The following is a 27,779-nucleotide window of genomic DNA, read 5'->3' on the forward strand; positions in this document are numbered from 1 at the left end:
CAACGGGAGGCGATAGGGCTAGAAATTATTGGCATGCTTCTGAAACTACTCAGTAAGCCTTCCAGAGCAAGTCACTTTAATTTACCAAAGTGGCAAACTGCAATTATTGTTGAAAATGACATTCACTCCTGTATGACAACACTGAACACTCTCTTAAAAAACTTTAATTGCATGCATAATTTTAAATTACTGTAATTTGCTCAAGATTCTGTGAAAACCTTTTCTCCCTTTGAAAGATTAAAAAAAATAAATAAATAACCAGAAGCATAATGGAAAACCTTAAGGTTCTATAACCAAGTTGTAAATGCAGGTGACAATGGAATTTTATAAAACAAAGTAAAAATGAGCAACTCTTAAAATTGCAAATACTTAAAGAGAAAGGTTTATAATCGCAGAGGAGCCAACCTCATTGCATTATTATATTGTATCTTTTAATTTTCTATTTTAAAAACTCATATTCAGTAGAGTATGACATTTCCCATTTACTTTTCTTCATGTTAAATAATGTCTGTGTCCATAAATTCATTAAAGTACTGAAAACAGATATTGCCATTCTTATTATTTCTTTGTTATAGTTTTATTAAGGAGAAGCCAAATGATATACTATTAGCTAGCTTGAAAGATGAAACGATGTTATTATCACAGCCTAAGTTCTAATTTCTATAAAATGTCAGTGAAAAAACTCCTAATGCAGCATCCTTTATATGGGAAATCTGAACTCCAAGGGCTACACCACCTTTTTTTTCCTTCAGAGTGACTTCATCTAGAAAGAAAGCATTCTCTCTGACCAGGAGCAATGTCTTGGAGCTGGGCCTCAACCTGGACTACATGAAAGGTTTTCTGTTGAGTGTGGTAGCAGGTGGATCACAAATTTGAGTCCAGCCTGGAAAACTTATAGGAAACCTGTCTCAAAAGAAAAAAGAAAAAGAAAAACAAGGCCTGGGCTATTGCTAGTTAAGAAAACTCTTAGGTTCAGCCCCCAGTACTGGGGTGGAGTGCAAGGTGCGAAGAAACTTCCTGCCCATCCATTTGTAAAACCTACGCGCAGGTCCAGGGAGGATCCACACACTGACATCTGCCAGTCTGAAGGTGAGCGATAATACAAAGGGGCAGGCATGAAGCAGGGCAGGACACAGGGTCCCTGGGCCAGTCCCACAGCACTGTTCTACTCACAGTCACCTGGCCATACTCAGGGAGTCAAACCTGAAGTCCAACACTGCTTCTGCCCATCTCCTTCCAACTCTGATGAGGGCTGGTTCCACTTGGACAAGGTGTGCTTTTAAACTGTGGAAAGACACCATCTGCAGACCACAAACAGTGGTCTCTATTCTATGGCAGCAGGGTTCTAGCTCTCAGGTAGGCAGGAAAATACAGGTTCTTGGGCTGTGTGATACAGCACACATGTTCTAGACTGCTAGGTTCTCCTCAGGAGCCTCAGGCAGCTTTGAGACACCCTCACTTTTCAGAATCACCAGGGAGCTGCACAAGGGAGAGGCAGCAGAACACATCTCTAACCAGATGTGGGGAACAAGACCAAATTATCCCCAGAGTACAGGTGCTGAGGATGAGGTGTGTGGACAGCAGGGGAGAAGAGGCAAGAGTGTCTGCATGCCTCCAGTGACTCCACTTCTGGAATCCCTCTCTCCCAGGTGGGGGTGAAGCACGTGAGGACAAGGGCACCTCAGATGCCTGGAAACTCTTCACTGGATGTCCATGCTGAGCCTCCTTTGTGTGCTAAGACAGGAGACACATCATTTCATATGAGAGATGTCAGGGGAAAGGCCTGACTCAGTGGGAAGCTGCCACAGGCTCAAAGTCTTGAACACGTCTCTGTGGCCTCGACCAGATACTTAGCTTTCATCACACGGACTCCATATTTAGACTGCATTAAATGGGGAAAGAAAATCTATCTTACAAAGCAGAGTAAATTACAGTATTATCTTGGTTCACAAACTTGATTCTTTCCATGATTCTGGTCATAAGCTGAGGGGGATAAAAACCAAATCAAATTCAATGGTGAGGTTCAATGTTGACCTTATGGGGAAGTTGGATTTGGTTCTGATACAGTTCAGTTTGTCATCAGAATCGTGGAGGGAACTGATTCATGCACAGAGGTACCACTACATTCTGATGTCAAAGCCACTGACCACAGAGAAAAGAAGTTGTTGGCTTAGTAGACAACATACTTTCCGTGTACATATGTGTACATGTAATCCTTACTAATGGTTTCCTGTGTACTTATCTCTGTCACTCATCAATGCTTCATGTCCTGTGAAGCAGAGAGAGATGGTCCAGATGAATGACTCAGGATACCTGAGAAAACCATTTTCCCTAAAAATCTCCCTTTGACCTTGGGCTCCCTTTGTAAATTGCTTCATCACATCAAGTTTTCAAATGTGGTCATGTGCACACACAGCAGCCCAAGCACCTGTACCTTCCTGCCAGCCCGAAAGCTAAAGATCCAAAACAAAATATGTTTTATACTACAAATATCTGTTAGAAGCTTCCTGCCCTTTTCAGACTACCCACTGCCAGGGGTAGAACTGATGGAGGAGGAACAGGCCTAGCTGGGCTCTGTTCCCTAGGCAAAGGGCTACTCACCTTCACATTGGGTGTATAGAGATTCCGGAGAGAGGAGAGGGCGGCAGACAGCCCCTCAGTACTATACCCAATCCACAGGGCCTGCAGATGGCTCGAGGAGATTCCAGTCTTCTTACTGAGGCCCTGAAAATGACCAGAGATAAGAGTGCCCTGGGCATCAGTTGCCACACAAGGCATCAGTTTCAAAGTGGGTCTTCCCCAGAAGGTCAGGTGTGTGGGGAAGGCAGTAAAGTTCACACAATGCCTGAATCTCTGACTCCTTTGACTAAAACAAAAGGCCAAGGAGTCAGCCTGCCTTTGCCATGTGAACTATATCCCTGGAGAAAGAGATGGCAGATATGGGTAGTGTCCCTTTATAGAAGTCATACAGAGAGGAAAAATAAATGACAGAATTAGAGAATGACTGTCTGCAACCCAGTAAGTGAGCACAGGTAGTGGCCGGTACGAGCTCGTAGTATCATCAAGTGAGAAGCAGGCACAAATGCTGCACCTCCTGAGGCCAGAAACTCTCACAAGCACAAAGTAATCTTGACCAATGACATGTGGGGGGGGGGGGGAATATGTTAAATTCCTCCAGGAGAGACACAATCAGAAAATACAGTGACACAAAATTACATGGGTCAATATGCTCAAATTCTTTGACAAGTACACAACAAGGAAACAAAAGAGAATGAATGAAGGCCATCTGGATGAAAAGAAACTGCAAAGGGACTCAGAGGGGAAATCAGTCAAACTGAACTGCAACATTTAGATACACACTCGTATGATAAAACAGACATACAAGGACAGGACAGTAACTCAGAAGCATGGCTGTTTTTAGAGAAAGGAAAGGAACTGCATTTGGAATATGGTTCATGGAATGCTTCTGAGATGGTGCACAAAGCTGTCTATAAAATCTCTACAACTACAAGACAACAAGAAGAACCCTTCCTCCTCTAGAAGCTGCCTCACCTTGAAAATGTGCGCCTTCAGGATGTGGTGGCCGAGCTCCATGGTCTGCTGGCGGTTCAGCCTGCCCTCCTGCCGAGAGAACATGAATGCCAGAAGAGCGTGTCCATTCCTAGGACAAGAAATACAAAAGCACGAGATGAAGGCCCCATCCCACTGTACCGCGGGCCCTCAGGTATGCATCACCACACACTTCCCGAACAGCCTTCCTGTGACTCTCACAAGCCTTGAGTTAACTGTTGCCTCTTAACAAACAGGACAAGCATTGCTTGCTTTTGAGTCATTTTAAAGGCATTTTCTGAATTTCCCTCTCTGTGCAGAAGCTCATACCCAGGCTCTGGCTCAGAGTAGGGCTGTTTGGGGAAGCAGACAACAGGATGGAGAAAGTGGGTTACTGGGAGCACGCACCGGAGAGGTGTACTTCCCACAGTCCCTCCTCTTTCTCTCTGTTTCCTGTCTGCCACGATGTGAGCCACCTTCATTCATCATGATGCTCTGATCACCTTGGGCGTAGAAGCAATGCAGTCAAGTGACCATATTGGAAAGCTCTGAAATCAGCAGTCAATGGAAACACAGACTAGATTTGGCAGCCAGGACATGGCCTGCAATGCCTTGGACAGCTCCTCCTATCAGCAGTGGCCTTGTTATACCTATTAACGTCTCATCCAGTCACTGCTCAATGTAGCAGCATGGAAAAGTCTGCTGGAAACTTGTTTCTAGCCTACGTTTCTAGCTCAACCCTAAGAAGTCATGACCAGGAATGGGTCCTCAAGGAGCCCTAGCACCAGAAGGAGAGGTGAGTATGTTATGCTCCTCCTGACAAAAGTGCTTACTACACCTGGGAGGCATCCTTTCTCCCACACTAATTAGGGAAATATAAATCAAAATGGTGATGAGATACCACATCACTCCAGGAAGAAGAGGTATTATCAAAAAGGCCAAAGACAGTAAATCCTGGTGAACGTATGGACAAAAGGGAACCCTTGCATGTGTTGGTGGGTATATAAATTAGTACAACCACTATGGAAAAGAGTACTAAGGTTCCTTAAACAATTAAAAATGAGGGGCTAGGGAGATAGCTTGGTGGTCTAAGCACCCGCCTGGCAAGCGCAAGGACCCAGATTTAATCCCTAGTACCGCATGCCACGCCTGCCCTGAAACTGGGCATGGTGGTGCGTGCCTATAATCTTTGAGTGCAGGGGATGCAGAAACAGTAGGATCACTGTGGGTCTGAGCTGTGCAGCAAGACACTGTACCAACTAAATAAAGAAAAGAAAAAGGAGACAAATATATTTTAAAAAATTAAAAATGATTCAAAAATCCTATCACTTTATTTATCCAAAGAAAATGAATCAGTATGTCCAAGAGATATCTATATCTCCATAGTTATTACAGCATTAGTCACCAGTTGAGAAGGAAACAACTTAACTATTCAGCCATAAACAAGAATGAAACAGTGTCACTTGCAACAACTTAGATGGAAATGCTGTCAAGTTAAATAGTTCAAGCACAGAAAGACAAGTACCACTTAATCACACTTTTATGACCAATATAACCAAGTTGAGCTCACAGAAACCGAGAGTAGTTACCCAGCAGCTGGGGAAGAGATCAACAGGTACTGAGTTACAGCTTGACAGGACCACAAAGTCCTGGGGGGCTATCCTATGGCAGGGCGACTAGAAGGAACTGTACATTAGCAGGTCCTGTTAAAAGCATATTTAATGGTCACCATCTCTAAGTAAGAAGATACTCACCCTTTTTACAGATAAGGAAGTAAGGCTGTACATCCAGGAAAGATCTCAATCATGGGATTGAGATCTGCATCCAGGTGTATAAGACTGGATCCAAAAGTATTCCCTGTGTGTTTTTATGTTCATAGGTATTCTAGAAATAGCTTTGAGGTCTAGCAACAAGACTATGGAAAAGTACATAATTCATCTACTAGGAAGTTTGTGCAGCCATTACAAATTAAAATGATACTTTTCTAAGATTTGCTACCTGCTTATTAGGGCCCTAGCCCGAGAGCCCACGATGAGTTAGGCAAAAAGGGCCACACAGGTGCACACACACTCATAATACAAAGTGTTCTCCCTGCTCCCTTGAAGTAGGACAAGAACACAAAGAGAAAAGATGGTTTTTGTAACACTTAAAACACCACTGAAAGAAGCAGAAATGAAAAGAAAAGTGTCACTGCTTCTGGCTGTTGGGTTCTCCTCCATTTCTCTCTGTAACTAGGACAAAAACACAGCTGTCTAGGTGAGGAGGAAATGCTACCTGCTTTAGAAACCAAATCTAAATGTTTAGTGAAACATTTTCCGGAAACGGCTTCCCTCACTGGAGGTTTTCCCACCCTTTCCTCAAGTCCTACATGCAGCGGCTCCCTTCCTGCTAGTTTTTTACTAATACACAGCACAGATTGTTACCTCTACTCCCTTTCTGGCCTGCTCATCTTGTTTGCTTTGCAGAATCCCTTTAAAAAGAGCAGGTCTTTATGCTAGGAATCTGTACCCAATAATGCTCTACACATAGTAGAGCCGCTAAAACTGAGCAGCATCAGTCACTCCTTCCAGTACTGTTCTGTGTTTTTTTTGCTGACTGAAGCTCATGAACCAAGGATTTTTGTGGAAATGCTGACTCTCATGACACCAGAGGGAGCATTTCCTTAACTTTCGGACCCGCAGCATCCCTTTTGCCTCTACCTGGTATAGACCCCACCTCAAGAGATGTTCCCCACATTTACACTAGGAGCAGAGTAGCATCAGGAGTCTGCAAATGCCATTGTTGACCAGTAGTCACCACACACCCCAGCCTCCTGTATTGTCCCAAATGAGGCAAAGCTCACTGATGTCTGAAGTTAATCACTTCTGCCACAAACCCCAGAGGCAAACCTACACCCCTTGAAATCTCAATTTGCTTTCATGCCACAAATACACCCATCACCAGCCCTTCTAGCAAATGATCTAAACTTCTTGAAAAAAATAAAAATCTGTTGATCAGGTACAGTAGAGCACACATCTTGCCTAGTGTGTCCTGTCCCAAGCCAGGTTCCAAAGTTAACAAGAAACCTGGAGCCCAGTGTCACCTAAGAAAACCACCGCCACAACACAGAAGCATGGCGAGACTGGCCAGATGACATTAGGTCAGTGTGGCAAAGGTGGCTACGGGGCTGACAAGCACTCACTCATGTCTTCATCTGCAGGCCCCAGTGTGTGGCCCAGGGCCCACAACAGTCCTGAGGGCACAGTCTGGCACTTGCCAGCTCTGTAACTACAGCAGGAGGCAATGCTCGCTCAGGACACTGCTGATCAGAACAGCAGAAATGCAAGCTGAGACCAGGCAGAAGGGGAGCGCTTGCCCCCATCTGAAGGCACAGCACCCTCTCCTTCCTAACCTCTTGTCCCAACTTGGACCAGGTCACATGACAAGCGGACAAAGAGGCTTGTCTCCCTCGTGGTCCTGTAATCTCATCAGCCCACGCAGTGAGAATTGCATCCTGGTCTGGTCTGTTAGCAACATCAAACAGAACCACTAACATAAATGAAGGCAGCCAGGTCAGATACCGGGGCACCTTTGGGACCACAGACACCTCTGACCCTTAGACAGGGCATGACATGTTAAAGAGGTAGCAGGGAGCATCAGTGCTGAAGGTCCACACCAACCCCACGTCCATAGGTGGCCACCTCCAGAGATGTTCGATTCTGTGAGCCAGAGGTCACACTGCCTATGACCCCATCAAAGCTAGGATGGGAGTGGATGGAGATCTGTGACTGAAAGGGCAACAAGGAAATGTCATCCCAGATCACTTCTCTTCCTCTCAAACACAATGAAAGGCCTTAATTCTAGCAATCAAAGGGAAGACGCTTTTGTGTAGAAGTACTGAAAATTTTTCTCTGCCCCTCCTTCTGCCAAAAAGGGCAGAAAACAAAGCAGCATAACTTAATTATTCATTCTGAGTTACTGTTCTGTGAAGTAACGTGGATCCTATTTGAAACCTTCTGTCTTTTGAGGGCACAGGAGACCCTTTGAAGAGCTACCTGGAAGCGGGCTATCCTACCTGGGCTCACACAGGAAGGCTGTGCTTTCCCCATCTGCTCTCCAGACAAGCCATTCCCTAAAGGATGGGTGGCAGAACATGCGGGTTTTGTCTCGTCTCTTAATGAGAAAGCAGGAGAGGGCATCCATCCTCTGCTGAAAGTCCTCCCAGTCCTGTTCGCCTTGGATGTGGCCAGCATTAATAGCCTGAAAAATCTGCTCGTCCGTCATGGGGTGGAGAGACGCAAGGGCCACATTTAAAATTGGCAGGGCTCTCTCAAAGGCAGATTGGGTCATGAACTTCATGTTGCACTGCAGCAGATAGAGCTCGGACAGGGACACAGGCACCACTTTGTAGCTGGCACTTTTGATGACCAAGTGTCCTCTCTGGAAGAGGTCCAGTGTGAGTTTGAGGTACAGGTAGGAGCCAAGGCTCCGTAGTACCAGGTGGTTGCTGACCTTCCCAATGAGGGCAGCATCAGCCTTGCCATTCAAGGAGATGTTGCTGAGGATGTCCTGGCTGCTGTGGACCCTGTGCTGGATGTAAGCATGTAGGTCACTGTGAATGTCCTTGTTGTCTGGGAAGTCATCCAGGGAAAGCTTGACGAATGGCAACTCACTTACAATTTCCTGCAGAAGAATTAAAAAAAAAAAAAAACACACACAGTGTCAGTCTGTAGAGGTTCCTTTTTTATTTTAGCAGCATTTTAAGCCAGGTTCACTAGTTTTCTTTCAAAGAGGATTTTCATGGCTTACAGGGACTCATTGTTTTGTATTAAAACGTGTAATAGGATAAGGTACAGATAAAAAGCTTATGTGAAAGAAATCCTGTGGCAAGATAGAATCAGTAAAGGGTTTCCCAAAGCCCTCATCAGGGGCTCAGATCCAAGCAAGCAGAGAGAGGTACCTGACCAGATAGTAGCAACCAGGCCACTACAGTAAAGGAGCAGGGAGACCCAACAGGTGATTGATGCCCATAATCCTCACACTGTGCAGCTAGTTACATAACCAGCATACATGCAAGCCAGCACCACACATCTAAGAATACAGCTGGACGATGAGGTAAGAGGTTGGGATGCCCTCCGCAGAAGAGCCTGGGAGGGCAACCCAATCAGGGAATCTGAGCCCATCCCCATCCTCTGTCCCTGGACAGTGGTTAAAAAGCTCCCTGCCTGCTCAGATGTAGCACACTGCCATGTTTTAAACTGATTTTAAAGTAAACTTCTAAACGGGGAGACCCATAAACACACTGATCTACAAACCATAATTGTGTCATTATTTTTCACAAAAACAAATACGACTATGTAGCCAGAAGCCAGAAACACCATCACCAGTTCCTGGAAGACTGTGTCCCTTTCTGGTCTCTCCTTCATTGTAAAGATAAGCACAACTCTAATATCTCACAGCAAAGAGCACCTCCGAACTTCCCACTATCATTTCTGAAGTATTAAAGCACTATCCCTCTTTAATTATAGGGTGAGGGCAGGGTATAATCACTCCCATTTTACATGGATGCTAGTTGAACTTCTGAATACTCACACAGCCAGGAGGCAAAACACAGGACCCTACTTCTATACTCCACTGAAAAACATATCAATCAAATGTCCATAAAGATTAACATCAAATTCAAGTGAGGTGTAATCCCACTGTTAGACAGAAAACAACAGGGCCGCCGGGGAAACGGCTCAGTAGAATAAGCACTTGCCTAGCAAGCGCAAGCACCTGAGTTCAATCCCTGGTACTGCCAAAAAAAAAAAAAAAAGAGAGAGAGAAAACAGTATCAAAATAACCTTGGGTGTTTTCAAAAAATAAATATCTTCATAAAAGGGCAAAAATCAAAATACAGTATCTAACTGTCTTTACTGAAACAAGATGGGCACAAAGTTAATGTTTTAAGATATAATTTTGGGGTTCAAATGAAGGGAAAGCTGGAGAAAGAAAAAAAAATCAGCTTTTGCCTCATCGCAGGTGTTAAGCATGTTGAAGTTTAATGAAAAAGCAGATTAGCTTAGAATATGCCTTAAAATCTCTTTGAGGAGAAGAAACTACAGGAGAAGGGCCAGAGAGCAGTTCAGTGGTACAGCTTAACGCACACTAAGTCTTGGGTTTGAACCCCAACACAGCAAAATAAAAACAAAAACAGTCTCACAAAGCCACCCTACCACCAGCCACACACTCTAACTTTGGGAAACCAGGGCTGAACAGAGCCATCTGAGAAGGACAGGTCCAGCTCTATGCGGATGGACCTGACATCTCAGACATGCCAGGCAGCCTGCAAAGGCCAGAGTTCTGCCCTTGTGATACAGCTTAAGTTTTCAAAGTTCTGACATAGGTTTGGTTCAGCAGTAAAATGGATTACAACAATTTCAATTTTGAGTATTTATCACCGTAAAACTGGGACATGGGGAGTTGAGCAGAGATCAGAGAATTTTTTTTGTTACCTGAAAATTTGCTCTTACAGTCACAATTAACTTCAACCAGGCAGGAAATTTAGAAATAATTTTGGTAATAAATGAAGAAAGCGTATCTCCATAATCAGGTTTATGAAACTCAGCTTCATTTAATCCATCTATCAAAATAATGTATTCTTCTTCAGGAATTTTCTGCTCTGAAGGAGAAAATTTTTCAAATTAAATTTTATGCATTTCTATATGGTGATGCCACCCAGTATATTTTAATGCACAGTTTAAAGTGTTAGCACAAACTAAAAAGGTTTACATATGGCGTAAGACATAGCTTTCACAGAAGCATATTTGCTATTAAATTTATAATGAAAATCTGAGCACAGAGCCAAAAGAAAATCAATTCTTGCAAAACAGTTTTCAGAAACATATTGCATTACACGCATTAGCAGAATATCAATCATGTACATCGTACAGTTGGCTCTTCATAAACCACTGTCACAGGGCAGCCTATAGCAGAGATAGCTGACACAGAGACCAAATCTGGAAAAGACAGTAGGTGCCCTGTAGAATTCCTCAGTGGGTTCCAGTCAAGGAGAGCTGACCCACATGCCCAAGAGCTAGGTGTCTGGTCCAAGACGTAAGAGTGTCGAAAGCCTTGCCTTACAATCTTCCTAGAGGCTAAGTCTAATTTTGTTAGTGCTAGCTCTCTGTCCAAGGAATGGAGAGACGATGACATCTGTTTCGCTCCTTCTCTCTAGCACCTTCTAGCAGAAATGCTATGTAGGCAAGTAAAGAAGCACAATACATAAGGAGAAAAGAGGAGACAGTGGGAAACCTGAAGGGCCCAGAATGTCATCAACATGTCCTACCTTCTGGAACATCTGGGAGCTTTAGCCACTGAGAATAAACATACTGCAAAAGTCCTCCTCAAAAATCCACTTATTGCCCTGATGTCTCGCAGTACAAAATATACAGGCAATCATTTTCAGGGTGCAAGTATTCTAAAAAGCTTACAGTTATGAGGGAAACTAGAATACGTGTCTCCAAAATATGAAGCAGGATCCAAATTTGTATTCATGCCCCATGCCCATTTCTACCAGAAAAGCCAGAAGTTAACCAATGGAAACAAGTACAAAGACCCTCACCAGCTGCACCTGAGGAACCTACTTGGTGAACCTTATTTACCAGCCCTTATTTGCCTTTAGTTTTCCCATATATTCTCCTCCCCAGTTTCTCACATCAGGGAAATTATAGCTGCTTTCCTTGTCTTCTCTATAGCACTCTTCTTGGTGAAGATCCTATAGGGGCCAGGATTTTAAAGGCTCCCTGTTTAGTTATCTTTTGCTGAGGTTTCTCCTGCATGGCACATACTGTGCATGTCAATAAACTCATTTTCTACTGTCAGTTAATTTCAGACTAAAATATTGAGCCTAAAAGGGTAGAAAGTCTCTGCTCCTCAATACTTACAGACTGGTTTCTGTGAAACCTCAATCGTACAGCTTATTCATTTTAGAGATGTTTCATTGAAACTATGCCACTGGAGAAAAGGGGAGAAGGCTCAGTAGCAGAGCATATGCCTAGTAAATGCAAGGCCCTGGGTTCAATCTCTAGGACCACCAAGAAAATAACCACAAAGCCATGAAAGCTACCACAAATGGGTGTGGAAGGACTTAAAGAGACAGTTCTACAGAGGAAACCAAATGGACACCTTCTCCCTGATGGCCTAGGACTGCTGACCACTCTCCTTCTGAGGGCCATCTGGATGTGCTGAGCTGATACAAGGGAGAGGGCTCTGGGGCTGCCGAGGTACCGTTTCGCAGGTTCACAAGTGGCTCCAGCACTCCCCTCTTGAAAGCAGCCACAGGATCCTGCACACAGGAGCGGAGGCTCAGCATGCTCTGCAGCTGGGGCTCCTTGATCAGAAGGTCTCGGTAGGCGGCCAGCTGGTGGGACCGGCACAGCAAAGCTGCAATGCTGTGCACAAACTCAGGTACCAGGCACGTGTACGTGTTGTCGGCCTGGCAGTAGTGGTAGGCTACCACCTGCAAGGAAGCAAAGCCAATGGTGTCACCACACTCTCTCCACACAACTCAAACAAGCAGCAAATCTGCTGTGCAGCAGGGTAACCACACACACTGCTTCTGTTTCCTAAGACTGAGCCGTTAATTAGCTTAACTGATTCACTTTTTCTTTCCCTCATTTGTGTGGCTTGCTAAGTTCTCCTCAGACCATTAAATGTAACTACAAATCCATCTTGATTAGAAAAAAAATCAGCACAACTTACTCTGTATTGAATAAAAGTAGTAAAAGTAGTTCATAAAACCTAAAGACCAGTGTGGCAGACAGCAATCCCAGGCAATCCCTGTGTCCTCAACACTGCTATCAGGAACAGCAGCACCTCTTCAGGGTTCCCTATGCTGACCCCAGAAAGCAGACAATGAAGTTTGTGGCTGTGATACGAAGGTGCAAAGTCACAGCTACTGCTTCCTACCAGCAGCAAAAGCTCAAGTTCTGAATCCTTCTCCCCAGCCTCCCTTCTGCAAGGGACCCTGGAGAAGTTGAACAGGAGCGCTGAAGAATGAAAATCAGAAATGACTTGGCACATAGGGGAGAGGGGGAGTTGCCAAGTACAGAGGACAAGGCACAGTCCCTTTGTTACAATGGATTTGCTGTGGCCACAGGTTGGTAGAAACCGCCGAGGCAGAGCTCTGAGGATGGGGAGGCATGCTGTCGGAAAACAAAGCATCCACGTGTGTGACACAAGTGCTCTGTGTTTTTGCACAAGGGTCTGAGTCACCATTGTCTCACCTGCTCTGCAGCCCTGTGCAGGAAGGAGAACAAGAGCCACTCACTGCAGTGCAAAGCTGAGGGCAGTAGGCACAGCAATGAAATTCCCTGCCCAGTGACAGGGACAGCAAGAGATCTCAGATGAGATCGGAGGGCCACAGACTCTTAGCAAGCAAGTGGCAAGAGGGAGCAGATGTTGAGAGGCTTTTCTCAGGCCAACCTGGAGCCACCACGTGACTTCTGGTTTAGAATGAATTTATCACCATGCTCAGGAAAGCTGAGTGTTCTTCAAGTTTCACCTGAACAAAGATTAGCAGGAGCATACGTGAGGACACCAGGAGCCTGACGTGCAAACCACCACAAGACACCTGTACCACTGTGTTGCACTGTTTCACAAAACCAACTTGGCAACCCAACAGAAGACTACGAAATTAATCTGAATCCACAAACAACTTATGGGATGTTTTTGGGGGGGGCGTGCCAGAAATCAAACTCAGGACTTTGCACTTGCCAGGGAGGCACTGTGCTGCTGAGCTATATACCTAGCCCCCATAAACTTTTTTTAAAAACTAAGTGAATTTAAATAACCAGAACATATAAGATGTATGAATAAGGCAGTTTGATGATACTTTTGCCTCAATTTCGTGTCTAATTATGTGTGTTAGAGTACTAGATCTCTAGTATAAGTCACACTTCTCAGTATGGGTGACAAGAGACCAGCAGGGGTAGCTTTGAAGTCTGTGCCGCATCCCTCATCTCAGATCAGCTGTTCATGACCACAGGAGTGCTCTGAATCACTGTTTAGAGGATCACGGTTGGCCCTGCCAAAAGTGGCTCTCATCTGTGAAGCAGCCAGGGATCTGGGGCCAAGGCACATTTATTTCAGTTCTCCTAGACCAACCCCACCTGTGGGAAACTTGTCATAAGACATTCTCCTCACTGCCACCTCTGGTGGTTCTCCACCTCCACCAACTCACATGGCTGCCAACCGAGAACCAAGTCTTCATAAGGGCAACAGATGTAACCACTTTACCCACAAGAAGACGGCTTATAAGCCAAAGATGGGTTCTGAGCAGAAAGAGAATTTCAGAAGGGCCCTGATAACATAGGATGGGAAAGGTAGTCAAGTTTCTTTTGCAGCTTTCATAAAAAATGTTCTAAGAAAAGGACACAGGAACCAAAGGTCCCCAGCTCTGGGGAGGCTGAGACCCTGTACTACATAAATAAAGTTTAAAAGTAAATCTATTTCAGATAGGTAAGTGTCCCCTGCCATTGTCTTTAGACACTTACTTTCACTAACATCTTTCCTTTGCAGTACTCAGTTGCTACATTTTCACACCAAGCAGTTGTTTTAATATCCCTTTTATGATTCACTTATCAGAAACCAAACTAGCAAATATCTAGAAGGCTCCCTGAAAGCAAAAGCACATTACTGGCCATCGAGATAGCTCAGTGGACTCGGCACACGCTTAGGTAAGTGCAGGGACCACATGTTGCGCTGGCCCCACACCCTCCAGGGTACCAAGACTGGGCATGGTGGTGCACGCCTGGATTACTACAAGTCCAAGCTGCGTAGAGAGACCCTGTACCAAATATGTTAAAAACAAAAACAAAAGCACATTACCTTAGAAGCAAGGTATCTGACCGCATCCTCTCTTGGCCTCTGGCTTTCTGAAGTACCAGAAGCAGGTGTTTTGGCCACCTTGAGACCACTGGTGGAAGAACTTGGTGAAAGCAGCGGAGTGAAAGGAAGATCCTGGGCGGGATCTGATGCTAGGGAAGAGAACCACCTTGTTATAACATTAGCATACAGGTAGAACAGGAAACAGAATATATTTCTTAATTAGAACCAGAGATACTGAGTGAACATGGACCAAAATGAGAGATCCAGTTGAGCACATCAACCTCATACCTACCTCCCTTCACCTAGGCTCCCTCCCTGAAGAGCTGCTGTTCCCTTCCTTCTTTTTCCTTTATTTTTTGGAGACAAAGTCTCACAATAGTCCATCTGGTCTCAAAACTTTTGAGCTCAGGTGATCCTGTTGCTTCAGCCTCTCAAATTAGCTGAGACCTTAGGCAACCACTCTCTCATTAGTTCTTCCAGAAGCCCAGTTGCCTGCTTTTAGGACCCACTCCCGGCTTCAGTTTCCTTTATTAAATTGTTTTGTTTAAAAAAAAAAATTTTACTATGCTCCCTGGTTCTTATTCACCTTAAACACACTCTCTGTAATGGGCTTACTCATATGAAAGAAGCAGTAAGTAGTCAAATATTTGGCTACTCTATCTCATGCCTTTTTTTTGAGACAGGATCCCACTATGTAGTTCAGGCTGGTCTTGAACTCACTATGGAACAAAGCTGGCCTTGAACTTGTGGCAATCCTCTTGTCCCACCTTCCCGAGTACTGGGATTATTAGGCATGTACCACCACACCTAGTCTCTCATGTCTTACTTTGTAATTTTGATAAATCTAGAAGATAGAGTCTATGAGGGAATGGAAAAACCCTGAGTAAAAAAGTAGAGAAAAGAACAAAAGAACCAAAAATGACAAACAGGACTCTGCATTAGTTCTTCCAAAAGCCCAGTTGCATGCTTTTAGGACCCAAAGTTCTCAAGAGTAAGGTTCAGGCCACCCTAGCCTATCTCTGCTTCAGGGAAACAGGGTTCCAGATCAGGGGAATATTAGGGAAGGCTGGCCTCACCCAGGTTGTAGCCAAATACACATGCCGACATGAAGTATCTGGATTGCTCCATTATTGTATGACTGCAAACTTTATGTAGTAGCTCAAACTTGAGCAAAACTGGTAAGTTCTATCTACCCAAACAGCAATTTCCTTCACCTACCTTAGCTGGTGTTTGTGGGGTTTTTTTGTTGTTGTTTTGTTTTTTTTGCGGAACTGGGAATTGAACTCAGGCCCTTGTGCTTGTCAGGGAAGCGCTTATTCCACTGAGCCATCTCCAACCTACCTTAGTTTAATCAACTAGACAATCATTACACATGGAAGCACTCTTTTGTAGGGGAGGGGAGACGGACCTTTAGGTGATGAGCTGGGGCTGCTGGAAGCAATCTGCCTCATGCGGCTTCCATGGCAGCTCAGCGCCACCAACTTGGAAATGATGGCCGTCTTCCCAAATCCCACGTTTCCAACAACAACTGCTCCTCTGTTCTCTGGCAGCTCTATGTTCCTCAAGTTTTCTTCTATCTGGTGAAAGAGCCAATCTCTTCCCACAAACACAGAGTCTGTTGTGATGCTTGGAACTTCGAACAGCAGGGGTTTCAACAAAATGTCTTGTGGTTTGTAGGGAGCAAATCGTGCTTTAAAAAATAATTTTACAAGAGCATCAATTTCATACACCAAGAAACGCAATATACTGTTGCTTGTGTGTTTTAAGTATTTTAAATCTGATTCCATTAACAGTCCTGTAATTTCAAATTTATCATACTCTACTGGTCCTGTAAAGTATCTTATTAAAATGATGTAAGTCCTTTCATGCCTCTGAGCTATTCTTGTAACCAAAACAAACACACACAAAAAGCAATGCAGAGGGCCAAGCCACATCTCAGTGGTTTTGCTGTGACCATATTTAAGACATGTTTCTTCCACTCCTACATAAGTAAAATACAAACATGTTTTCCGAGATGTAGGGCCACAGCTCTTATCTCAGGAGTGACTGCTCCACCCACATCCATGAGCTGCATGTGCCACATGGACAGTGCTGTAGACACGGGGTGCACAGGAAGCAGCTGGCATAGTGCAGAGAACAGAGGCAGAACTGACTGTCAGCAAGAACACAGAGTGCAAAGCTACTCTTCAAAATAAACTGCAGAAATTCCTTTCACACCAGAAGTAACTTAATCATATAGGAGAAAACCCCAAACATTTAAGCAGGCTTCCTAGAGCACCTCGTAGATTCATTTATAACACACACACACACACACACACACACACACACACACACACACGTCACACAGTATTTTTAAAGCAGTTGGTTTCCGTGCAAGTTATCGGAGACTTTCAATGTTTAGGGTGTGAGCCCACATCTCCATTATGACACTGACGCAAGGATAAATACCTTTAACTTCCTGTGCCCTACCTCCGGCTGTGTTGTGCCATGGCAACCTAATTGATGTCCGGAGAGGAGCATTTCTCTGCCCATCTAAATAACTCAGGTCTTCCAGTTTAGTAGAGCTTGTTGCTGTAATATTAAACAGGAGTTTGGTTTAAAATTGAGTTTAACATCATACCTACACTACTATTAAGTTATAAATTACAAAGCAATTCAGTTCAGACTCTTTAAAAAAATTTATTTGAAGTTATTTGCCTGGTCCCAGTTTGTTATTTTTCCAGCAATTCTGTTTATTGAACAGTAGTAAAAATCAAGCACAACTCATTCTTAAATCAAAGTTACGTTAATATGGTTGTCAACATTGCTCATTATTCCAAGCAAGAGACAGACTTCACCATAAAAACTGTTATGAAGAAATTTTGCAATCAAGCATCACACAGTAAAGCTTCACTGCTTACTGTAAATATGTGGGATGGTTCTGGATTCTTCCCCGGGGCACTGGGAAGCTTTCTGCTGTTTGGAATTCCAGCCTTAGTAATTAAATAAGTAGATTCTGCATGCACAATTCTGGAGCATTCAGAATACCAAAATTTCTCAGCAGTAAAAGCACAAACACTTTCAGTTTTTCAAAAAATATTTGTATGTATTTTTTAAAAAAATTCTAGAAATAAGCCATCACATTTATTTCTGACCAAATCTGTAAGATTCAGAGCATACATTTAAAAACATTAGGGGCAAGCATACTGCCACCCAAGTTGGAGGAATTATAAAAATACCTAGTATAAAAAGATTTTAATTCTCAGCAAAAAAAAAAAAGGCAAATATTACATGCTTTTGCCTTAAAAAACAATCCCCAAACCCTTGTATAGGTCATAAATTAAAAGAGAGATTTAAATAAAATTAACCTAAGTCCTGCCAATCTGAGACATATGATTATCTTCCAAGACAATAAAATATATAGGCACCTACAGGGAGTTGCACTCCAAGAATAAATGGCACTGGTGAAGACATTCATGGAACCAGGATGTAAGGGACAGAAATACAAAGGACCAAAGTCAAGCTAGACCATCTGTCTTCTGCAAACCCTCTTGCTATCAAAGGCTCCGACCTCCTGTCCAGTCACTCCTAGCACTCTCTGCCCTGAGCCCCTCTTGCTCCCCCATCTGAAGTTTCCTCATTGTCCACACCATTCCCTCTCATTCTGTCATTAGACAAGCACCTGAAAGGCTCCATGCTTGGCTTGAGGATGCCTTGTCCCCCACTTGCTGCATCCTCGAAGGGCAATCAAGCCTGGCCCCTACCTACACACCTTAGTAACCAGCAGAGAAACATATGGAATGCTGCCTTCATCACAGCATCACCTGTGCTCCTGGATCTTTCTGGTGTCTGGTGACGAGTTAAGTCTTGTCACTTACTGTGCACACACTTACATGAATACTCCGCACATACCAGTGTGCACATAAATCTCACCCATTAGAGGCAGCTCATTCCTCATGCAGGGTTTCTAAATGGATCTAAGTACAGTAACCCAATGGCACCTCCAGCTTCTCTCCAGGTCCTTCATAACCAGGGTGCACAAGCCTTTCTGGAGGGATAGCTCCGGTCTAGCCCCCTCTCTGCAGGTTCCCTCTGAAAACCCAGTTTAGAACGTATCTCTGGGTGTGCTGGGGAGATAGCTCAGTGAAATAAGCACATGCTTGTCTGGCAAATCCATAGTCCTGAGTTTGATCCTCGGTACCACTAGGAAAAAAAAAAAAGAACATATCTCTGGATTCTGCCTCTGACTTGGGCCTCTGACCCACCAGCCTGATACACCTTGCAGTGAATATGCCCCCCATGGCCCAGGCATAGAGCCAGCACAGCCAGTGCCCATATTCACCACAGAGCCAGAGCAGCCATGAGGGTCCTAATGCCACCCCGGCCATAGGGACTACAAAGACACTTAGAGCCAAAAGCATTTTCTCATTTCCCCTCTTTCCCTGATCCCTTAGAATACAACATTCAGTTTGCAATTATGTGACAACTAAAAGCATTAAAAGTATGCAACTATAAAGGATAGTCCAAATAAAAAACTACAAAAGGCTCTAATTTCACATGGATGCAGGAGGTGGTGAGATTTCAGGTGCCTGTTTTCAGATTTCCTACCACCACTGCTCCAGCTGCAAAGTCAGCAACAAAGCATCCTCAGCAACTCCACTGTGCTTGACTGATTCTCTGTTTCAAATGTGATTAAGCAGGACTTCAAGTGACCAGCTGCAAGCAGCAACCTCAGCTTTCCAAGTAAGGCATTTCTGAAGCTGCCCGTAGACATTGGAGCAGATACAGTGAAGCCTCAGCTGCTCAACCATGTGCCCAAGTGCTTCCCCTCTAGCACAGCAGGTGACTTGGACCTTTCCACCTTTTCATGCCCAATTCTGGGAAGTCGGCCTCACCTTATTAACAACATCTAAAAATCCTAAAAACTACTCATGTCTAAAAAAATTAGGGGTAACATAACAATTTCCTGCTGACGTAAACCTACTGCTAACATCTCAACAATGAAATCAATTACACATTTACTGTGCATGAGCGTGCACATAGTGTCTAACACCTGGTGAGACATAGCTTTCAAAATGCTACAGAAAAAGTTTGCTTTATAAGGGAGCAAGGACGAGGAAGAGACCTCTTAAAGCTGAACTAAAGAGCAAAAAATGTGCTAAACCAGAGGCTGTGGGCTAACCTATCAAAGGTAAATGGCAGTGAGTCAGAGCAATTACCCATTAGTGCTCCAAGAAAATTAGTTGGAACTCATTGGTAATGCATTTGCTGGTTTCCTGGAGAATTAAACAGTGCTCTGAAAGTATTTCAAAAAGAAAAAAATACAGTCAAAACTAGTAAAACCTATTGCCTAACTTCTTCTATATTACCTGATAGAATTTCAAAGGCTCCACATCCTATAATTTAATAGAGAAAAATCTGTCCATGTCATACATTTTGATGTGCTATGTAGCATTTCAAATCAATTCCACTTTAACAAATACCTTGACAAAGAACATCTCTGCATAGTAAAACAATCTCTAAACCTAGCCAACTCAGTTTTACAATCTTTGACAAAAAACTTTCACTGTGCTACACATTAGCAGATAGCCTCATTTCTTTCTAACAGGTTCAGTGACAATGAAGAAAAAAAATGACAAAAAATGCTGGCAGTCTTAAGAAGTAGTTCTATACTCTCAGCCTGGGCCAGTCCTATGGGGGTAAAGCTGTGAGGGGCTACAAACCAAGGCTTGGTATTATTCCCTAGTACTTACTCTTACTCTACTACCCCTATGTGCCAAAACACCTTTCCTACCAACTGGGAATTTATTTGTGTTTATGTGGATCTTACATACAAATACTTCCAAGAGATTTCAGAGTACAATCCTTCACATTTTATTTCAATCCATCTAAAATTGAGCAAAATCCATTAGGCCAGACAGTCTCTGTTCACAGCCAGAGGAAAAGCCCTCAGTTCACAGGCGGCCTAGCCCAAGGGCATACATAGTGGTAACACCAAGCACAGCAGAAACGAGAAAGCTCTGCTCTGTGATCTCCGCGGTTTCCTGGAAAAGCTCAGCTCACACCCACTGTCACTTCACCCAGCAAGAGACCACATAAAAGACCATCCAACAGAAAGCATAATGCCAAATGGGACACTTGTACCACTACAAAAATTAACATATTAATGTGTGTGCTAATTTTAAAAAGGATTAATTAAACTGACTACAAGTTTGCCCTTTTTTTAAAAAATAAAGCTGTCAAGTTCTAGGGTAATATAAACGATGCACTCATCATAAACTAGGTGAGCATGACCTGAAACACCCTGGATGCAACAGATTACGTCAAAGGGGTGGGAGGGCAGTGGGACGGCACGAAGCTCTTGGAGGGACCGTCGCCACTACAGTTCATGCTCTCTCATAGTCCGCCCTGGCACACATACCAAATCCTTCTTCTGGAAGGAGGCCATTCTGCTTCCTTTGAAAGTGAATTAGAGTTGTGCCTCAGAACTTTTCCATTAGGGCCATTTATTTATCAGCTGCTTAAAAGTTCTCTCGTAAAGACACCCAACAACAGCCAGAATGACCTAGGGTACCCCAAAGGAGCAGTATAAATTACAGAAAACTTCTTTGATGTGGGAAGAGAGAATCCGGGTCTGTGCATTAGGAAGGGACACATTTTAAGTGCTACAATGCTAACAAAGAACTACCATTACAAGTTCTCTTCTAAATTCAGCGCAAGGAGAGGGAGTACGCAAACACAAGAGCTTTAAAGGCAGCAACGAAGGTTTCAATGCACAACACTTCTCCCCACCCTCACAGACAACACTTCAGGCCGCTGACCAATCCATCCACTAACCCACACTGCCACTCCCGTTCTCCTTACTTCCAGCTGCTGCATCTTACCTCACTTGAGCCATGAACACCATTACAACTGAATTAGACAGAAAACAACCAATCTCCCATCTATGTGGCATTCCGTCATATAAAAGCAGAAGTTTAATGAACAACTTCACTCTAAACAATCCCTGTTTACGAAGCCATCATAAAAAGTCACAAATTTACTCATCAAGGTTAAAATAACTCCAAAGAACAGCATTCATACTTTCTTCCCTTAAATTCAAAGAGGTAAGTAGTCCAAGTCACAGATTTCAAAGCATTCTAGCACAAAGGGGTCACTGAGAGACCACAAAGAACAGTCTTAAGAGTGTTTACAGAGAGATACACCGAGGCCTAGGAAAGGCAAATGCCTGGCCAAGATCACAGCACTGGCTTGTGTTCCTGCATTAGAGTCCCCTGTGGAGACAGGGAACACAGAGCTCTTCACACTCAGCGAGGTAACCCTTCTAGAGAGAGGGGGCCTTACCTGCAACTGAGTTGGGCCGTGGCATTATTAGCGAGCTGGAGCTCTGAGAATAGGGGACCGGACCATCTCCAGCTGAGGACTCCGCTTTGGGCAGCTCACTTTCTGCTGGCCCCGTGGTCTCCTCCTCGGCCACTGGGGAGCAGTTATCAGCCCTTCGATCATGAAGCACTCCTTTCTGAACCCCTAACCTCAGGCTTCCATCTTTATTCCATTCCAAACTGGAGCCACTCCGGTCATCGTTTTCGGATGAACTTGTAATTGTGGCTGAAATGAGAGATGAAAATATTTAAGGACACCAGGCATAGCTAGGGCTGCTGAGAGTTAACACACAGACTGCCCTCGCCAGGATCAATGGAAAGTTTTCCGGCCCACACAGATTTTTATCAAAGTATGTTTCATACAATGTGTTTTGGTAAAGTAAAAAGAAATGTTCTTTATCAGGGGAAATAAACTGCTAAATCACTCTACAGGAAAGACCAAAAAAAAAAAAAAAAAAAAAACCCTTTTGATAAGAGGATCATGAAAAATCTGTCTGAAAATATCTGAGGCTTAACATCACATCTGTGTAATGCGGAGATACAGTCTTTGACCAAGATAAATTCCTCACATCTCATTAAACTCCTTTGAATCTTTAAACATCTTAACCACGTGAACATTTTTGGGGAGAGGGAGACAGGAAACAATAAACAGAGGGGGAAAAATGCAAAAGAAAATCTACAGAAGCAAAAATATAATCATAAAGTCAAACAGAAAATTCTGATCCTTAAAATTTTTACATCTGATCAACATGATCCAGAGAGCTAACCTGACTTACTCTTTCAGCAGCACAGAATGGAGATTTGCTCCCTGACCAGCACAGGAAGGTGGAATTAAAATTTAACCCTTAGCAAAGAAGGGGGGGCGGGAGAGGGCAGAGAATATGCAGAAAAAAAGCTCTTGAAAACATCTTGGTAGGACAGCAGGGGAATATGATAAAAAGACAGGATACTTACCCTACATAGCTTCTATGGGCACTCTGAGCTTACATTTGCTGAGCTGCACCGGGGTCCCCCAGCAAACACAGGTCACCAGGGCCAATCGCGCTGCCCCACTGTTGACCTAACGCTGGCTGTGTCCTTGAGGACAGGGCCAAGTGCACTCTGCTTGGATCCCAGCAGCCCAGGCCTCTCACTGAGTGCCGAGAGAACCAGAGTGCACCTGACCACCACACCCAGCTGCCTGAAGCGGGTAGCTTCGTCTACACATACAAAGAGCCACACAGTCTCAAAAGGCTGATGTATTAGCTCAAATAGAGCCAGTTATTTAGGGTCAAAGGGTCTAAACAGGTTCAGTTTTATTTGTACAACACTTTCTAAGATTTGCAAGTAAAGACAACAACTTTCTTGTGACCACAGGACGTCCTGCCACAATTCTAAGAACTGTCCTTGCTGCCAGGCGTCTGGGCTGGTGCCCCTCTGCTTGCCTATTTAAAAACTGCACTCACACATGGAAGCCTCCCAAGAGAATGGCAAGTGGCTCTTTCCCTTTCACTAGGCAGCCACTGGGCCTGGCACACAGCTGATAAATGTTTTTTTACTGACTTAAAGAGAAAATGAATGAACTTGGCTGCACTTGCAGAACCCTTACACCTCTATGACCTCACTGTCACTGGTTAACAGTGACAGTGTTACAGACTGCTGACTATGTCTCTCAATGAGGCACAAGGTGATTTGGTGCGACTCAGGACTGGCCTCACCTTCTTTCTGGATGCTGGTCATTATTCTTCCAAACATTTCTAAATACTCTAGTAGTAACACACCTGGCCTCCATCTCTTTGAAACCAATCACTGCTTTTAACTGCGTTTTCAAATGAATCATCTATATGAACCTAAATACAGCAAGTACGACACTATCATAAAAATGTCGACAGTGGTGACTGTGATGCTGGCAAGAGCGGTGAGAGCAGCAGCTAACATTTACTGAGGGTTTAATATTTGCCAGAGTGTGAGCTAATGCTTTATAGAAATGGTTTATTAATGAGTTTATTGCTTATTTATGCTAATTAATTATTAATGGCAACAACAAGCTAAAAGGATAAAAATATTTGGTAGTCCTACAATATAGATTGTTAATATAGAGGATTTGGACCTCTGAATGCCTCTTTGAGACACACTGTAATAAGTTAGGTTCCCTGGATACCCTCACACTGAGCTGGGGGTAGGAGCTATTTGCTTGTTCTTATTGTTGTGATTGTTATATTTAAGGGCAATTATTCTTAAGGTAAAAAACAGAAATATGACTAAGTAACTGGAAGCAGTAGCACATGCCAGTAACCCTACACTGGGAGGCTGAGGCAGGAAAATTGCAAGTTTCAGGCCAGATCAGGCAATTTAACGAGACTTTGTCTTAAAAACAAGGTGAGGGGCTATGCACACAGTTTGGTGCAGGCCCTAAATTCCAAGCAGGTAGTGCTTGGAGGGGAGCGGTTAAGAAGGAAAGGAGGCAAGAAGGGGGTAGGTAAAGAACAAAAATGTCTGAATTTGTCCTCATTTGCCTCCCTAAGTGGCACACACTTTTAAAATCAAAGCCCCAAGGATGTAAAAGCCTAACTAGGACCTGAAACAATGGGAACAGTGACTTCCTATTATAATGGACCCCACTCACAACAGGATAGTTGCCTCAGGGCCCTAGGAAGCAGCTGGGAACAGCCCAGGCAATGCATGGAGTGCAGGACAGCTGAAGGTCCCATTCTCATGCTCTATGTGGTGCCAGAGATCTGATGGGTGGAAATATTCAAGCCCAAGAGGAAGAAAAGTGGATGGGGAAGAAAGGCTCCAAGCTGCAGGAACAGCGGCTAGGAAGACAATTCCCAAATAGGGTAGCCATTTCAAGGGGAGAGTATCAAGAGGTCACTGTTTACTAGTAGGATGCTCTAGTGAGGAAGAAGACTAGCGCCTCCACTGGCCACCAGAAGTAGCTGTAGGCGAGGCACCCTGTATCCATACTCACCAGGAGCAAGAGGCAGGGAGGTGAGCCCAAAACTCCAGGTCTCCCCACACAGATGCCCCACCGGGAATGACCCACTCCACTAATTCCCACCCTGGGATCCAGTACCAGAGTCCCACAGCGGGAAGCCCAAAGTTGATGTGGCAGGGCTGATGAAAACAGATGTGTCCATCTTTCTGCTAACCTAAGAAGACACCAAACAGGGCAGCTGCACTGGTGCCAAGGAGAAGCAGGTTCTCTCAACAAGCTACTCAAGAATACTTGTTTCATCCACACTACAAGAAATTCAAACGCCCACTTAGATTAATACAGTCACTTTCATGAACACGTGGACACACACATGCATGCACACACTCAACTATGACAATGCATTACCTACGACCGCAGCAACAACAAAAATCTCTAACAGGTGCTATTTAACATCTTCCAAATTTGGGATAAGTCTTAAAGTTCCCTAACAACTCACAATGTCTTTTTATTCCTTCCAACTAGCAGAAATGATAGCTTTTGTCAATAAGGGCTTGATATCATGACCAAACTTGATCTCAATCTGCCTGTCATTGTACAGTATTCTATAATATGAAGGATTTGTGGGTCCTTAGGTTTCACCAAGCTGTCAAGTTATGCTGTGCCTCACAGTGTGCTGTTAAACCAGGCTTGTTGATTCACACACACTACCTTTCACTCTGTGTGCAATTTGAAGGTTCCTTTAGCTCTAGCAGCAGCCTAACCTTCCCCTGTAGCAAAAGCACACATAACCAGACCTGTTAATACCCAAGACTGCAAAATCTCCAAAGCATTTTCTTAAGATGTCAAGGCAGAGACATGACCACCACCACAAGGGAGAAGGGAGGGCCAGCTGGGAACCATCTACCCCACTTCATAGATATGAAGCTGATCACGCATGGTTGGCGGTATATCTAGCACCAGTCCTCACTGCCCATTCAACAAGCTTTTGAAGCCTCCTTTGCTTGTGCAGGCTCAACACATAAAAGGAGTTTTGTAGTATATGCAGGTAAAAAACCTAAGTACACACGAAGGTATTGTTAGAATCAGCCAGACAGCTGTCTGCTCAGTCAACCAAATGTTTAGCTAGGGAAGGCTCTGCAACAAAACCTATCTCCTTCTTAATTATTCTTCATCCTCTTCTTGACTTTTAAAGGTCGAATGTACATTTAAAATGTTGAATACACATTTAAAATCCAATTGGAGGGGAAAAAAAAATCAACTTTGGCTCACAGGCCAGTAGGCAGTTGAGTGAATTTAAATCAAGTTACAGGTTTGACATAAGATTGAGAGAGTTGGGTGTGATGGTGCACACTTGTAACCCCAGCACTCAGGAGGCTGAAGCAGGAGGATCACCTTGAGTTCAAGGCTGGCCTGGGCTACACAGTGAGTTCAAGGCAAGCTGAACTACACAGCGAGATTCTGTCTCGAAGCAAACAAAAAAAGCAAGAGTAAATATGATTGTAGAATGAATCCAGAATTGCTTAAGAACTAAGAGTCAATGAGATCAAATGTATACCACACACAGATTTCTCTTTGAGCAACTGGAAAGACCAGAGATGTAAAGTGTCCGGGGGGGGGGGGGGGGAAGGCATGCAGGGGTTCAAACCTGGGTTTTTCCCTTTTGAACATCCACATGCTGCTGTGACTCTTCACAAGCATTACCGTCAGTCATGGTTTAAATTAAGAATGACCTCCAGACTCCCAGGGCTAAGGCAGGGCTTCTGAAAGGCGCCTGGGCCAGGGGTGCTACAGCTACACGGCTGAGGTGGGAGCCAGTGGGAAGCAGCAGGTGACTGCGACTAATCTGGAAGGGCGTATCTGTCTCCCAGGCTCCGTCCTCTGCGCTCTGCATGCTGGCCACTGTGATATGAGCAGCCTTTCCTCTGCCTAGACACTTCCACCAGGCCATCCCTGCCTTGGGACCAGCTGACCATGAACTGTAACAATGAGCAAAAATAAACCTCTCCTCTGTAAGTTATGGGTGTCAGGTATTGTGTTTCTGCTACAAGCAAAGTGCCTAGGGACTAAGATAGCCTCCTTATCTATCAAGAAACACAGTGGCAACAGTGTTTCTTTCTGCTAACTAGCAGGGTCCTTCAACCCTCCCACTTACAAGAAAAATGAATACAGTCATACGAGCTGCTATTATTTACTCTTCCCAACTCAAGATTTCACAGAAAAAGGAAAGCTTTGGTTTATACATGAATGCTTGCATGTGGGTTACTACGTGTGTAAGCACTGCTAATCGGCTGGGAAGAAGGCAGCAGAAACAAGCATCCTTAGGAGACAGCAGCAGTGGCTCACTCATACCGTAACAGCGCTTCCGTGTACCGGGCCCCTGTCACATCTCAGCTCACTGACTCCCCATAGCACCCGGGGGACAGGAAAACTCCACAGCACTAGAAACGTCAAAGTGCTACCCCACGCATACTATTCAGATCGTAATCTGCCACAGATTTGAAAAATATGGGCCACATGCTATCAAGAGACACTAATAAGCTGATATAAAATACAAACTAAATACATATTTTTAAACAATATGGGGAAATAAATTATAATTTTCTTCAAACACTCCACAGATAGCCTTGCATTCTCTATATCCCAAATGAGGGCTTCATACAAATATTATCTTACCCTGGGTTTAAAGATAATTAGATACAGGTCTGTGTAGAATGTCTCCTATATCCTGAGTGCAAGATTGTTTCCTTCCCATAAAGTGTAAGAAAAATAAAGCAGTGTTTAAACAAGCAAATGTTTGTTGACCACCAATTCAGTTTAATGGTTGATAGGAAGAGTTAAAACACTGAAATTAAAGATCAAAAAAGAAAAAAGCATAAGGAATGCTCATAAAAGTGGGAGAAGGGGGAAAGCAGCAGCACCAGATCCAAGATGGCGGCCAGCAGGAGGCTGATGAAGGAGCTTGAAGAGATCCGCAAATGTGGAATGAAAAACTTCCGTAACATCCAGGTTGATGAAGCTAATTTATTGACTTGGCAAGGGCTTATTGTTCCTGACAACCCTCCATATGATAAGGGGGCCTTTAGAATTGAAATCAACTTCCCAGC

At 44.0% G+C, this 27,779-nt stretch overlaps 1 protein-coding gene across 11 annotated transcripts in view; it reads right to left on the reverse strand.

Moving 5' to 3' along the window:
* Tanc1 (tetratricopeptide repeat, ankyrin repeat and coiled-coil containing 1) overlaps nucleotides 1-27,779 on the reverse strand; it is a 242,747-nt gene that overhangs the window by 35,928 nt on the left and 179,040 nt on the right. For 9 of the 11 annotated variants that reach the window (XM_023713607.1, XM_023713612.1, XM_023713611.1 and 6 more), the window contains 9 exons: nucleotides 21,721-21,984; nucleotides 16,846-16,968; nucleotides 15,806-16,087; nucleotides 14,398-14,546; nucleotides 11,797-12,028; nucleotides 10,023-10,189; nucleotides 7,604-8,211; nucleotides 3,553-3,661; nucleotides 2,602-2,724 (listed from right to left, as the gene is read on the reverse strand). In XM_023713607.1, the coding sequence (XP_023569375.1) occupies nucleotides 2,602-2,724; nucleotides 3,553-3,661; nucleotides 7,604-8,211; nucleotides 10,023-10,189; nucleotides 11,797-12,028; nucleotides 14,398-14,546; nucleotides 15,806-16,087; nucleotides 16,846-16,968; nucleotides 21,721-21,984 (2,057 nt within the window). The remainder of the gene's footprint in view (nucleotides 1-2,601; nucleotides 2,725-3,552; nucleotides 3,662-7,603; nucleotides 8,212-10,022; nucleotides 10,190-11,796; nucleotides 12,029-14,397; nucleotides 14,547-15,805; nucleotides 16,088-16,845; nucleotides 16,969-21,720; nucleotides 21,985-27,779) is intronic. The other 2 variants (XM_023713614.1, XM_023713613.1) reach the window with 1 other exon arrangement.

Source organism: Octodon degus, unplaced genomic scaffold (assembly GCF_000260255.1).
Source record: "Octodon degus isolate 3935 unplaced genomic scaffold, OctDeg1.0 scaffold00032, whole genome shotgun sequence".
Lineage (NCBI taxonomy): Eukaryota > Metazoa > Chordata > Mammalia > Rodentia > Octodontidae > Octodon > Octodon degus.